Raw genomic sequence first — 13,488 nt, forward strand, 5'->3', positions numbered from 1 at the left:
GGAATTCTATAATGGAGAACTAGTTACAGTTGCTTGCACAGAAGCTGTAAATTACTAGTTGTGTAATGAGGAAATTTTTGTAGCTCAAACTATCAACTACGTAATGTAATATTTTTCAGTGGAATTAATTTGGTTGAATGACTTGGAAAAGGGGATTGCGACTTGTGAGTCATAAAAAGTGCAACATTTTTAGCGATCAAAAGTTAAGTTAGAACCTGATCTTAGTTTAAGATAGTAATTAGATTTCTTGCCAACCACACGGTGTCGTGGTGTAGTTGGTTATCACGTCAGTCTAACACACTGAAGGTCTCCGGTTCGAGTCCGGACGACGCCACTGGTTTGTCATTTTTATTTTGTTCGAGTCCGGGCAACGCCACTGGTTTGTCATTTTTATTTTAACCTTTTTTCTTTTTATGGCTTCTATGTCATATAAGCATTTGGTCCTAAAAAAACATTCTATTTATGTTAATGTTTCATTTCATGGTATCAACAGCGGTTACATTTTAGAACATTGTCTGCAAAGACAGAATCGACGCACTCTACACATTTGAGAACGGAAAATTCACACATGCATGACAAACTCAAGTTTCAATTGCTTCTATGCCAATATAAGCATTTGTTCCAAAAAACCAGTCTATTTATGTTAGTGTTTCATTTCATGATATCAACAGCTGTTACATTTTAGAACATTGTTTACAGAGGCGGAATAAGCCGCACTTTACACATTTGAGAACGGAAAATTCACACATGCATAACAAACCTCAAGTTTCAACACTCAGCTTTTGCCAGATATGTGCCATAAAACATGTGCCTCCGGATAAGCTAAAAGAAAATTAACTTTTGCGTCTTTGATACTAACAAAATTTATAAAAAAAAAAAAAAAAAAAAAAAAAAAAAAGGCTAGATTATTGCATTTCCACCTCAAAAAAGATAGGCAACATCTCATGAAACATTACTACTGACTGCATAAGCAGTGATGCTGGTGTCTGATAATGTTGTGTCACTGCTAGTGCTAGAATTACTCTTCTCGGGACTTCCTGGGATTGAGATGGACAGATTTGTGTTCGGAATTGCACGAACAGTTCTGCACGTTATAGCCGTTGCTGGAGGAAGCCAAGGAATATTGGAGGTGGCAGCCGACGCAGCAGCATCGGTGTCTGTTTGGAAGATCTTGACACGCTTTTTTGCACCTCTGTGCATATGCCTTCCACAATATTTCTGATCAGGAATGACATTTCTGCTGCACCGCCACTTCTTCCCATCTGTTCTTCTACACCTGCCTGGTTCAAGTTCCATACCATTTCTTCTGTCAAAACATAAGCTGTTGCTGCAGCCTATAACTGAGAAACAATAGTAAGAGAAGAAGAATGTAAGTAAATGCCATCCAAAATTTTGATGTTCAAAAGTCATTTGGTCTGGAAAATCCCTCAGCAACGATGATCAACATAACCAACTACATTATACTAAAAGACAGGAAAAAAAGAAAACAGACAAACTATTTGGTATCTCACAAAAGGGTGAATCTTTCAAGTATTACCTCGAAGGACGCTTTTTGTGGAGAAGCCCAATCCTGGTGATAAATTTCTGCTTGCAATGATACCATTGCTACTTCCTCTGATAATCCAATTGTTTCCAGCATGGTTTCCATTGCCATTGTTCCCAATTGTCTGGTTATTTGTGGTGCTCATAAAAGCTGCGGTCGTGGTTGCTGCATTCGTGGTCACTGCAGTGGCAGGAGTAGTGATGTTTGTGGCCATAGCAGCAATGGGAGAGATGGCACCACTAGTGCAGCTAACTGTTTTCTTACTTCCATAGTAGCTATCAGTATTACCAGAGGACCTGGTCATTAGTTGAAGACCTACAGATGTTGGGAGAGTTGAACTTCGTAATTCGACTTTTGAATTGTTTGGCGGAGTGTCACTTGAAGGAGAAGCAATATCAGGAGCTTCCACAGGCTTTCTTGAACGTTGCCGGCCTCTGTGCATGTGTTGCACACAGTATTTCTGATCAGGAACTACATTCCTACTGCATCTCCATTTCTTTCCATCGGTTCTTCTACACCTTCCTGGCTCAGGATCTATCATGTTCCTATAATCAAACCCCTGAGGACTGAATCCTACAACTGAAACAACAATCAAGTTAGATAAATAAGCCAAGAAATTAAAAACTTCTACTGACAAACAACCATGATGCCTACTATAAACTTCAATCTTTCCAACTTGACAAACACAAATCCTTTCTCAAGATAGAAGCATTATAATTAGTTTACAGAAAGAAATTTAAACCATTTAATTTACTCTAATGCACCATCTCAAAAATTTAAGCTATAATATGGTAAAGCCCTTAAAAAGTTCAAAAGCCAAAACAGAACATGTTCAAATCCCCGGACAAAAATTTCTCTTTTTGAACCCAACAATATCAGTCCTCATAACCCCCCATTATTAGATTATCACCTAATATACTAATAACATGCAGCCCATCATAAAAATACAAAACCCAGTTCAATTTTTCTAATGCAAGTATAAAGAAACTGATTAAGAATTTAAATACCACAAAAATAAATAAATAAATAAATAAAGAATAAGATTGACTTACAGCTAGGATAGTGCTTATAGATAGCACCTTGAGAAGTTCCATATGTCGTAGCCACACTCTTCCAAATAGGAAGAACAAGATGAAAAGGAACAGGAAGCCCCGCCACTAAATGTTTATGGATGCGAGTTTGTCCTTCAAGCTCCTTCAACTGGGCAGCCGTAAACCCAGAGTTCCCCTGTTTGATTACAGCCTTAACCCTACCACCATTCCCCACACCACGCATATTCGTCATAGACGGCGATAACTCTTCCTTGACCGGATTATCCTTTTCTCCTTTCTTTACCACCGACCACGGCTTGTCATCATTGTTCTTTTGTGGTCCACCACCTCCACTTCCTATATACAGTAACATCCAAACATGCATATCAACAAACAAACAAAAACACAAAACTACAAACAGAGTAGCAATATCGCATGAAACGTCAAAACTAGCTAAAAAAAAAAATTCATTTCTAAGACTATAACATTATATATATTAATATATATATATATATATAAATATAGATAGAGAGAGAGAGAGAGAGAGAGAGAGAGAGAGAAGAAGAAGAAGAAGAAGGAATGCCTTGAATGTCCATCTTCAATGTCACATAGAGGTTGTAGAAGAGGCACTTAAAAGCTTATTTGGTGCTTGTGTTTTTTATTACGTTGAGAAAGATAGACCACAGAAAAGTCCATAAAGCTGTGTAAAACCCACCCAGCAGATCTGAAGCAACCCATCCAAAGAGAAAGAGAAGGACCGAATATTTGCAGAGACGAGCACTGTTCCCACACTTCAAAACTTTGCAGCTTGCTTGCTACCATAAAAGCAAAACCGCCAAACATACAAAACCCATACCCCCTCTCTTTCTCTCTTCCACTCTCATAAGTCATAGCTAAGCTTGGATATATTTAGAGAGAGAGAGAGAGAGAGAGAGAGAGAGAGAGACTGAGAGAGAGATTAAAGCACGTGTCAGAGCTCCTGACAATTTCCATTTTCTCTCTCTCGCCAGCCTTTTTCAGTGTCTCTGAAACAGGCGAGGTTGGCAGACGAATTTACGTGGGTTTTGGAGGAGTGTATGAATCACGCTCCAATTGCTGGATCAATAGGTGCCAATATGGGGTATGTGCTTCACGCGCCTCTATGTCAGATTGTCGAGGCTCGGAGAGTGCGTGACTCACTGAATGAGTGACTGCTTGTCTGGCAGAAGCTTGAGTGCAGGGCTAACACGTCATTGGGTTTTCCGTTTAGCGGGTCCCACGTTTTCTACGAGGACGCTGAGAGTTCGGGCCCACTTTGTGCGTGGCTGGTCACAGCTGGGCCTTTGTCAGTGCCCGGCCTTTGTCGTTTTGCGCTACTCTTGTTTGTTTGTTTGTGCTTCTCAATGGCACCATGTATGGGTTCGCTGATCCCATAAACTCTCCCAACCAACCATCGCCAATCCAACATTATGACCATTGGGTTAGGCTTTCTCTTATATGGACCCAGTAATTCAAAAGTTGGGCTCAAAATGGGCCTGCCATTTTGTTCCAAAACTAAGTGTACCAAAATTTTTAGAATTCAACTTGGCATTCAATTTTTCTGTTTTTTGAAATAACGAGGCATTCAAAAGTGAACCATGTCACTTCCAATAATCACAAACCCAACCCCCCCCTTTTTTTTTTCCTTTTTTTTTTTTTGTTGCTAACATTCTATTAATCCCCATTGGAAAGTGTGGTTTGTGAATTCCAATTTCGGATGGGAAACTTTTTTGGCATTGACCAAAAAAAAAAAAAAAAAAGCTTTCCAAAATCAATGTCAATAAGAACAACAATCCAGTCTCTCGTTTTGGGTGAAGTGCAAAATTTCTCAGTTTAGAATTTTTACCATTGCTTTTGCCATATATGGCTGACAAATCTATTACAGGAATAAATATATTGGTAAGTCTCTAATATTCACCTTACATGTACAGAGGCAAACAAAAAACTCTAGTAGTGGACCATCATTGTGCTTCATTGATGAATGAAGGGAACAGAGTCACATGGGCAAATTGGAGAAAAACACTATTTTAGTTTACGTAAAATTTGGTATTACATTGTTACGTTGTTGCCGACAATATATCTTGAACATTACTCACACACCCATCGAATCCCCCCAATGGTCCCAGCATGATTTTGCTGGAAAATATGTGGAAAGGGAATTCAACTTTCAATTTCTCATGGGCTTTACTTACATCCAGCTAGGTACTTTCTCTCATCAACCCCAACACTGTTTTTCTTTTTCTTTTCTTTTTTTATTTTTCTTTTTTTCCTTTTTCTTTCATTTTATTATTTAATTGGAGGTAATGAATTTGGCATGTAATACAATGGCCTATAGTTATATTCCAAACTTGTATACAAAGAAATTTTCAGATGCTTTTTTTCAGTTAGCCAAAAAAAAAAAAAAGGATAAAGAAAAAAAAAAAAAAAGAGTAAAGAGCGAAGTTTGAGAGGCTATTGAATAGCTGGAATTAAAACTTGAAAGGCAATACGATTGCTTCATACTGAGGGAGACCCAACACTGAGCGACTCTCAAGTTTTCTTTTTCTTTTTTGTTTTTCCTTGTTTTTGGGCATTTTCCATGCTAAAATTTGTTGGCAAAATCATTTTCCACACTAACTTGGTAAGGTAAATATGCGAAAGTAAGTAGCATGTACCTCAAAGTTGTCCCTTGCATCTTCCTGAATCAGAATACCCCATTTGCCCATCCCCTTCATTACCATTTTCGTTTAAAACATGCACATATTTCAAAATCATAGTTATCTCATAACGTGGTTCTATAGTCCCAAGTGAAAAGATACTAGAAATATGTTACAATGTTGAAATACCAATAGCCCTGTTTTCAAAAGCCTCATCTTCTTTATTGGATTTAGCTTTCATGGTTGTGGTAACACTAAGAGCAGATAGATTGGCTCGTGCAATGTGGAAGCCTAAAGAATGTGTCCCACTGGCCCACTTATTATGGGTGAGTCAGCAGAGGTATACAGATAAGGACAGTGTTTTACCAAGGTAGTGCCACTACAGTTCCATGCAAGGACCAGACAGAATGCAATTTTGGAAAGCGGCACAGTTCACCAGTAAAAACTGGAAGCTATCTCCCCCAGAAGGAAAAGAAAAAAAAAACAACTTTTCAAGTTCAAAATTAAAAATAAAAATTCTACCATGCATTTGAATTGACCATTTGTTGCCCATCGTGACCAAACCAAGGTTCTTCAACCTCGTCCACACGGGGTTTAGAGCCGTTGCTCAAAGTCCTTTCCCTCATAGCTAATAATCGCAATCTGCCATAATCCAAAAAGCCAAGCCCAATCCTGTCATTTTACCCTCCCAAAAGTAGAAGAGGAAATAACAAAAAACAACCAAAGAGCAAATTGCCAAAAAAATAAAAAGAACCAAAGAGGATAGGCCACACACAGCCCTTTTCATTTCCAGCTGTGACCAAAAACATGCTGCCTCCTCACATGGCCCCTCCTCAACTCCACCTCCACTCCACCCAACCCCCTTTTAACCGTAGTTAATTCTCATTGATCATGGTTAACTACAACCCTTACCTCTAGTTAAACCCCCCACTCTTTATCTCTCACTCTCTCACTCTCTCTTTCTCTCTCTGTGTCTCTGAGTCTCTTTTCTCTCTACGCCGCCGCCATCTCTTCCAATCTTCATCACAATGGGCGCGTTACAGCCCTTTTTCGTCGTCTGCCTCGGCCTCTTGGCCTTCAACGCCCTTGTTTCTGCCCACAACATCACCGAACTTCTCGCTGCCTTCCCGGAATACAGCGAGTACAACAACTACTTGAGCCAAACGAAGCTCGACGACGAAATCAACAGCCGCCAAACCATTACCGTCCTGGTCTTTAACAATGGAGCCATGTCCTCCCTCGCAGGCAAACACCCTCTCTCTGTCATCAAGAAGGCGCTCAGCCTCCACGTCGTTTTGGACTACTACGATGCCCAGAAGCTCCACCAAATCTCCAAGGGCACCACCCTCTCCACCACGCTTTACCAAACTACCGGAAATGCCCCTGGAAACTACGGTTTTGTCAACATTACCGATCTCCAAGGTGGCAAGGTTAGTTTCGGCTCGGCGGCTCCCGGCTCCAAGCTCTCTTCCAGCTACACCAAGTCCGTCAAGCAGATCCCCTACAATATCTCCGTCCTCGAGATCAGCGAGCCAATCATTGCTCCGGGGCTCCTAACTGCTCCGGCTCCGTCGGCTTCCGACCTCAACATTACGGGTTTGCTCGAGAAAGCTGGCTGCAAGACGTTCGCGGCTTTGATTCTTTCTAGCGGCGTCATTAAGACTTATCAGTCAGCGGCTGAGAAGGGTTTGACTATTTTTGCGCCGAACGATGAGGCTTTCAAGGCTAAGGGAGTTCCGGATCTGACCAAGCTCACCAACGCTGAGACGGTCTCGCTCTTGCTGTATCACTCCGTTGCTGGTTACACTCCCAAGGGCACTTTGAAGTCCACCACTACTCCGATCAGTACCTTGGCTACCAATGGTGCTGGAAAGTACGATTTGACTGTGACGCATGACGGTGACTCGGTGGTTCTACATACCGGCGTTGACTCATCTAGACTCGCCGACACTGTTCTCGATGCAACCCCATTCGCCATTTTCACAATCGACAGTGTGCTGCTTCCAACAGAGCTGTTCGGCAAATCTCCGTCACCGGCTCCGGGACCGGCACCGGAGTCATCTCCGTCACCTGCACCGGTTCTAGCTCCAAGTCCTGCTCCGGCGTCTGTTGAGGCTCCATCACCTCTTGGGGCTTCGCCACCGGCACCGCCATCGGACACGCCGGGAGGTGCTCCTTCTGATGCTCCGTCGGCCGAATCGGAGAACAGTACCTCGACGGATGCAGCTGGTCACGTGAGAGCTCCTGCATTGCTGATTCTACTGGTCACTGTGGTTGCAACTGTCATTTCCTCAATCTTCTTGTCCTGATTAGTAAATTCGAGGATCCCATAATTTATTTGTTTTTATTTATTTGTTTCTCTGTTTTTTTTTTTTTTTTAATCGGATGTTACTGGCTTAGAGTTTTTGTTTTTAATTTTAATTTTATTTTTAATTTATGGATGGAATTGAGGTAGCTGCGCATTTTAGCAGCAGTGGGGTGGAGTGAAAAGGAAAGCTGGGGGACGAAATGAGGAAGTTGATGATGCTTGGTCAGCTTTGCTCATTTCTTTTGTTTTGTTTTGGTTTTTTCTTATTTTCTTTTTTAAATTTTTAGTGTCATGTTTTTTTTTTTTTGTGATATTTCGGGTGCTTCACTTCGTATTTGTTCAATGTGAGATTTCTTGATATATGTGACGAATGGTGGAAATCGAAGCGCATGGATTGGTGGATCATTATGAGCTCCACGTGGTTGAAATTGCCCGTGGCTCTGGGGTCTTCATTTAAAAAAAAAAAAAATAAAAAATTCCACTATTATTAGATATATACATCAACCATTCCGTTTCCAGTGGGGATTGATAATGATAACCACGCTTCATTTGATAAGAAATGATGTTTAATCGCAAAATCATAAATCATAAATTTGTTCTTTACAGGTAAGTAACGTCTAATAGTGGGTCCATTTTGTTAAACAGACTGGACTGCTTTAAATTTAATATTCCAACCAGCTTGAGTGCATTTTTTTTTTTTTTCATATTTATCGATTTGATTTATTTATAATAATTAAATTTCATCTAGTCAAATGCCCTAAAAGGTGAACGATCTTGGGGTCGTTTGCCTCTTTTCTTTCTATCCATTACAGCCCTAGGTTACTTTCTTGGAACCCTTAAAAAAGACAATGCGAACGTCAAAAATTTAATTTAGTTATAGATTTTCTTTCACTTTTTTCATTTAATGTTATAAAGTCAATAAATGTTTATATTTTCATAACAATTATATTTACAGTAAATTATATTTGTATTTTTATCTATACATGCCAAAGCTACAATAATTTTTCGGTTTAAAAATATTTATAAAATGCTTAATTTAACTCAATAATATCAAGGTTAAAAAAATATATATCCATAAAAAGAGTTTAGAACTTTCAGCAAAAAAAACGGAGTTTTAGAATATTAAAAGATCATGTTAATGAACTAACATTTATCATGGCTGATGACCTCTATATAATTATACATTAATGTGAAATACCCTATTACCATAAAATTGTTAAAAAATAATAATAAAAGGAAAAAAAAAAAAAAAGTGAGAGCGACTTGTGTTGATGGAAGAGCGACGTCGTTTGGAGATCTTAATGCATATATCTGTTAGCGGCGCATAGTTGAACAGAATGAGGAATCGAAGCGACGACATGGCGACCCAGCTTGAGGTTCCTCCGGGCACTGCAGGCACAAGCAACGCAACCACGACCACCGCGCCGCCTGAGGAACGGCACCGTTCCATTTTCGAAGTACCGCAAAACTTCTTCGATTCCTGCAATCTTCTTCCTTCCCCTCACTCTTTAGCCCTTTCAACCTCCGAGACCTCCAACAACTCCACTCTTGAAACCCTCGACGAATCCGAGCCTGAAGCAGAAGCCAAGGAGAAGCGCTTCCAAAACCTAGCAACTAGGTGGACCTGCAATACCTGCAGGGGCGAATTCGAGTCCCTCAAAGACCAGCGCTCACACTTCAAGTCCGACATTCACCGATTCAATGTAATTCCACTTCTATATCCTTTCATTTATGTTCTGTGTATTTTCCTTAAGAGGGAAATTGCCAAAGGTACTGTTTGGTAGAGCTACTGAATTCTCGAAATTCTAGGGTGCAAAAATTTTGCATTTGGATCCATTTGAACTGTCGGATGAAGCTCATCATTGGTTGTTTACATTTGTGATATTAGGTGAAACTGAGCATTGCTGGAAAGAACATTGTAAAGGAGGAAGATTTTGATGAGTTAACATCTGAGTCTTTTAAAGACTATGATGTATCGAGTATATCAGGATCGGAAGATGAGGTGGAAAAGGAAATTTACGATCGTAAGGGTTCGGCCGCGAGTGTTAAGCAGAAGTTGTTCGTCCGCCTTCAAACGGGCGAGAGAATTTCGGTTTGGAAGTGTTTAATTATGGAGCAGTCTGAGAATATTGTGTTTGAGAATGATAAAGCAGGTTGGATTGGTGAACATGGAAGTGTGCCTGAGAAGGAAGTGATTGGCAGATTGACAAGTTTGATCAACGAGCCTAGGGATAATACCCATTTGAGAATTGTGTTGCTTGCAAGTGGTGGGCACTTTGCTGGTTGTGTTTTTGACGGAAATATTGTTGTGGCTCACAAAACATTCCACAGGTTGGTTTATGTTTCTTAGTACTATTTTTGATAATGGATGGTTGTGACTTAGAATGCAGTTGTGACCTGACAGTTGAGGTTCAAACACCTCTCCATATCAATATATTAGCCACTCTAGAAACTGTTTCTTCTTGTCATAACAAAGTTCAGACAACTGACAAGAGCGGTAGTTTGTTTTGAAATTGTGTAATTGTTTTTCTTTGTTATGTAGATATGTTGTAAGAGCCAAGGCTGGGAAAAAACAGTCATCAAAAGATGCTAGTGGGAAGGCCGCAAATTCTGCTGGAGCTTCCCTTCGACGTCATAATGAACTTGCTTTGAAAAAGGTATTTTAAATATTGGTTTTCTATCAGCCATTGCAAATTCATGCCGCAGAAAATGCATTATGCTTTAGTTCATCCCTTATTGTTACATTAACTCGTGATTCTGATATTTCCAAACAAAAGCTATGAACTTAACCATTTTTAACTGGTACGATCTTGTAAAGTGTGGACTGATTTTTGTTAAATAATTATTTTAGGAACTTCAAGAACTACTTGCTGCTTGGACGCCTTATTTTGATGCTTCCTCTTGCGTCTTCATTTATGCTCCTTCTAACAATCGTCAACTGCTTTTTAATGGGGAAAAACCATATTTTAGTTGTCGGCATTCGGTTGTTCAAAACATTCCATTGGCTGTTCGGAGGCCCACGTTGAAGGAGGCACGGCGATTGTACAGTCAGTTGACTCAAGTTGTTCATGAAGTAAATGAGAAGGAAATTCTACCAAGTTCCGAAAATAACAAACTGTTTAGTGAAGGTACTCTAAGCAGTGACAGCCTAAACATGGATAAAAAGGACATTTCAGATTCTAGGGAAAGTACTGAAGTTTGTCCAAGTTGCAGAAGTCCTGATGAAGCTTCTGCATCAAGTGAGGCTGAGCGGGAAGTTGTATGTACAACAACACCTCTGCATGAAGCAACAAAGTCTGGCAATGTGGATAAGGTTTTGGAACTCTTGGAACAGGGTCTGGATCCTTGCATCAAAGATGAAAGGGGGCGGACCCCATACATGCTTGCAAGTGAGAAGGAGGTTAGGAATACTTTTAGACGGTTCATGGCCTCAAACCCTGATAGGTGGGACTGGCATGCTGCTAAGGTACCTAGTGCATTGACAAAAGAGATGGAGGAGTCTCAAGCTGCTAAGCAGGTATGTGGTGATGTATCCTTGCGGATTGTTCGCAGGTCCAAATTTTGTTTTGCGGACACCTTGAATTGCTGTTTAAATGATAAAATCTTAACAAACATCTTACAACCCTTATCATTTTCATAGCTAGAAGTTTGAGGCTTTTTTTTTTTTTTTAATTTTTTTTTATATAACTATGTGCTTGTGATTTTTAAGTTTTAATATTTCATTTTTGGTATTTGATGATTTAATAAACTTTGAAATGGAATAATGTGAATTAACTTTATTTTTGGTTTTTAAGGCTGAAAAAGACACTAAAAGGAAAGCAAGAGCCAAGGAATTGAAGAAATTACGTAAAGCAAGAGAAAAGAAAGCTCAGGTGGATATCTATTTACTTGTTAACACCGTTCTTCTATCAGCTGGCTGTATCTATATTCTAGCATTCTTTCACTGTCTCCTCCACTTTATGTTTAGTTGTAAATCTCTGTAACACTTCTTTTAACATTGTTGTGATGTAAATTTTTTGCAGGCTCAGGTTTCAGGGTCCCAGAATGCTTCAAAGATTGTCAAGGATGGAGGAGCCAGTCCATCCGTTCTAAAGAATCAGCCTCAACCTAGTTATATATCTGGGATCTCTAAGGAGGTTAGATTAAATTCTTTGATGAGTGGTTGGCTAGTAAAAGCCTTTTTCTTACTTCAGCTAATAAGGGGAATGGCTTAGAATATGTTTCAAGTCCTTTCATAACAGTCATTTTGATGTCTAGCAAAAATAAGCTGGGTTATTTTCTCATATTGCTTCTTGGTATTTCAGTTGATTAAAAGTAGTTTAAATGGTGCGTGCTTTTTTTATTTTGTATTTTTTTTTTTTTTTTTGCCCCTCTAATAAAATGAAATGATCACGTTCAGGAGGATCTAAAAAGGGCAATGGCTGCTGAAAGGGAAAAGAGAGCAGCTGCTGCTGAGAGGAGAATAGCTGCATCTGCCAATGCTCAAAGCAACAGCACAACAAATACAACGGGCAGCTCACAGGCGAAAGGTGGATTAGCCGGTGACATAAACTGCTCTTGTTGTAATGCATCACTGGCTGGTAAAGTTCCTTTCCATAGATATAATTACAAATACTGCAGTACATCATGCATGCATGTACACAGAGAGGCCCTTGAGGACGGATAATGCAAACCGCTGGATTATATTTATACTTTTATGCTGCAATCCCAAGTTTTTAAATTTTTGTGTTTTGCTTTGTCTTTCTACAATAATAAAGTAATTGAAGATGCATATACAAACAATATAGATATTGAACTAGGAAAAAGGAGTGGAAATTACAGAGGTATTTTAACTAATTGGGTTCTCATTAGGCTTTTCTTTAGAGTATTATTTGTGGTGATGACAGAATGACCCCATGACCCTTGTTAGGGGAGCCTAAAATTGGTTTTACATAAACTCGTGCTGAATGTCGTTCTCCTCTGTTTGAATGCTGTTCATTTTTCTCAGCTCATGACTTTGGAGATAAAAACATTCCTTTTCCGATTTCCCTGTTCTCTTTGATAGTAAAGCTGGAAAAATTCATCTCTTATTTTTGGCTACGATCATACACACTAGAATTCTCATATATGATGATAAATTTAATTCAAAATTCACTGTTACGTTATCTTTTCAATTCTTAAAGTTTGTTATAATCAAATAATGTAAGTGAGAATGTGGAAAATATGCGAAATACTGGCCCGAAGTCTTTTTTGTTCAGGCTGCACACAATTTTCAAAACATGGGGTGCAAAAAAATTTCTATTTAGAATGTCATTGACATATGGAATGCTCCGGAGTCCAGATACGCGTTCTTAGTTTTAGCGTAAGTTGGAAAAAGAGTGTCCTATTCATCGCACGTTATAAGTCTTCGGATTCTTTCTTAATTCCCAGTAAGGCCACGACGTGCAATTGGGGCATTGAGACAACAAAAAAAGAGATTATATTGTCTTTTGTCAATTAAAAATAGTATTCAATTCCAAAATCCTCCAAGTAATTTTAACCAATATTAATGTAAGTACATTTTTTGAGCATATGATTAGCTTCTTCTAGCAGGATAAAAGATACGGTAGTCCATATGTCACAAAACATTCAAGTTGAAAAGGCTGAGCAATTACTAGTCGCACGTATTTGGTTGACGAGTCGACGGTCTATTTTGTTTAGTTTTATATTATAAATACCGATAGATAGTATGATATAAAATAAATAAATAAATACTGAAAGATAATATGTAGAGAAATGGATTACTTTTAAGTAAATTATTGTTGATATTAAACCCCCCAAAAAAAAAGTAATTTTACCAAAAAAAAAAGTTAAATATTGTTGATTTTTTCTTTTAAAAAATATGTCCTTGGTAGCCTTAAAAAACGTCTAATAAAATACAAATAAATAAATAAAAACGAATGATTTTTTAATATTTTTTAAACAAGAAAACAT

General features: G+C 38.9%; 3 protein-coding genes and 1 non-coding gene across 5 annotated transcripts; 3 read left to right on the forward strand and 1 right to left on the reverse strand.

Annotated features, from left to right (window-relative positions):
- Positions 1–260: 260 nt before the first annotated feature.
- Positions 261–334, forward strand: TRNAV-AAC (transfer RNA valine (anticodon AAC)). Its single transcript has one exon. It is a non-coding gene; the product is annotated as a tRNA-Val (tRNA).
- Positions 335–615: 281 nt separating this feature from the next.
- On the reverse strand, positions 616–4,178 carry LOC107423723 (growth-regulating factor 2). Of its 2 annotated transcripts, none has more exons than XM_016033336.4 (4): positions 3,158–4,178; positions 2,596–2,931; positions 1,538–2,122; positions 616–1,340 (listed from the first exon to the last, which is right to left on the reverse strand). In XM_016033336.4, exons 1-4 carry the CDS (start codon positions 3,168–3,170, stop codon positions 943–945), a joined length of 1,332 nt encoding a protein of 443 aa, XP_015888822.3. In that variant the 5' UTR covers positions 3,171–4,178; the 3' UTR covers positions 616–942. The 2 variants fall into 2 exon arrangements, with proteins under 2 accessions (XP_015888822.3, XP_015888823.3); XM_016033337.4 differs by having other exon boundaries at positions 3,290–4,177.
- A 1,988-nt stretch (positions 4,179–6,166) lies between these two features.
- LOC107423710 (fasciclin-like arabinogalactan protein 8) lies at positions 6,167–7,669 on the forward strand. Its single transcript, XM_016033323.4, has one exon. The coding sequence runs from the start codon at positions 6,257–6,259 to the stop codon at positions 7,535–7,537; it is 1,281 nt and encodes a 426-aa protein (XP_015888809.3). The 5' UTR covers positions 6,167–6,256; the 3' UTR covers positions 7,538–7,669.
- Positions 7,670–8,840: 1,171 nt separating this feature from the next.
- Positions 8,841–12,256, forward strand: LOC107423709 (uncharacterized). The gene is made up of 7 exons (XM_048479346.2): positions 8,841–9,239; positions 9,425–9,867; positions 10,079–10,193; positions 10,388–11,053; positions 11,331–11,408; positions 11,559–11,672; positions 11,936–12,256. The coding sequence occupies exons 1-7, from the start codon at positions 8,874–8,876 to the stop codon at positions 12,200–12,202; spliced, it is 2,049 nt and encodes a 682-aa protein (XP_048335303.2). The 5' UTR covers positions 8,841–8,873; the 3' UTR covers positions 12,203–12,256.
- Positions 12,257–13,488: the final 1,232 nt, after the last annotated feature.

This window comes from Ziziphus jujuba, chromosome 7 (assembly GCF_031755915.1).
Source record: "Ziziphus jujuba cultivar Dongzao chromosome 7, ASM3175591v1".
In the NCBI taxonomy this organism is placed as follows: Eukaryota; Viridiplantae; Streptophyta; class Magnoliopsida; order Rosales; family Rhamnaceae; genus Ziziphus; species Ziziphus jujuba.

Bases quoted from the DNA above. Each gene is read 5' to 3' on its own strand.
- LOC107423709 (XM_048479346.2), top strand. From the start codon at position 8,874: ATGAGGAATCGAAGCGACGACATGGCGACCCAGCTTGAGGTTCCTCCG. The intron at 9,240-9,424 runs GTAATTCCACTT...TTGTGATATTAG, and splicing joins CCGACATTCACCGATTCAAT to GTGAAACTGAGCATTGCTGG. The intron at 11,409-11,558 runs GTGGATATCTAT...AATTTTTTGCAG, and splicing joins CAAGAGAAAAGAAAGCTCAG to GCTCAGGTTTCAGGGTCCCA.
- LOC107423723 (XM_016033336.4), bottom strand. The intron at 2,123-2,595 runs GTAAGTCAATCT...TTGTTGTTTCAG, and splicing joins CTATAAGCACTATCCTAGCT to TTGTAGGATTCAGTCCTCAG. The intron at 1,341-1,537 runs GTAATACTTGAA...ATTGTTTCTCAG, and splicing joins CACAAAAAGCGTCCTTCGAG to TTATAGGCTGCAGCAACAGC.
- LOC107423710 (XM_016033323.4), top strand. From the start codon at position 6,257: ATGGGCGCGTTACAGCCCTTTTTCGTCGTCTGCCTCGGCCTCTTGGCC.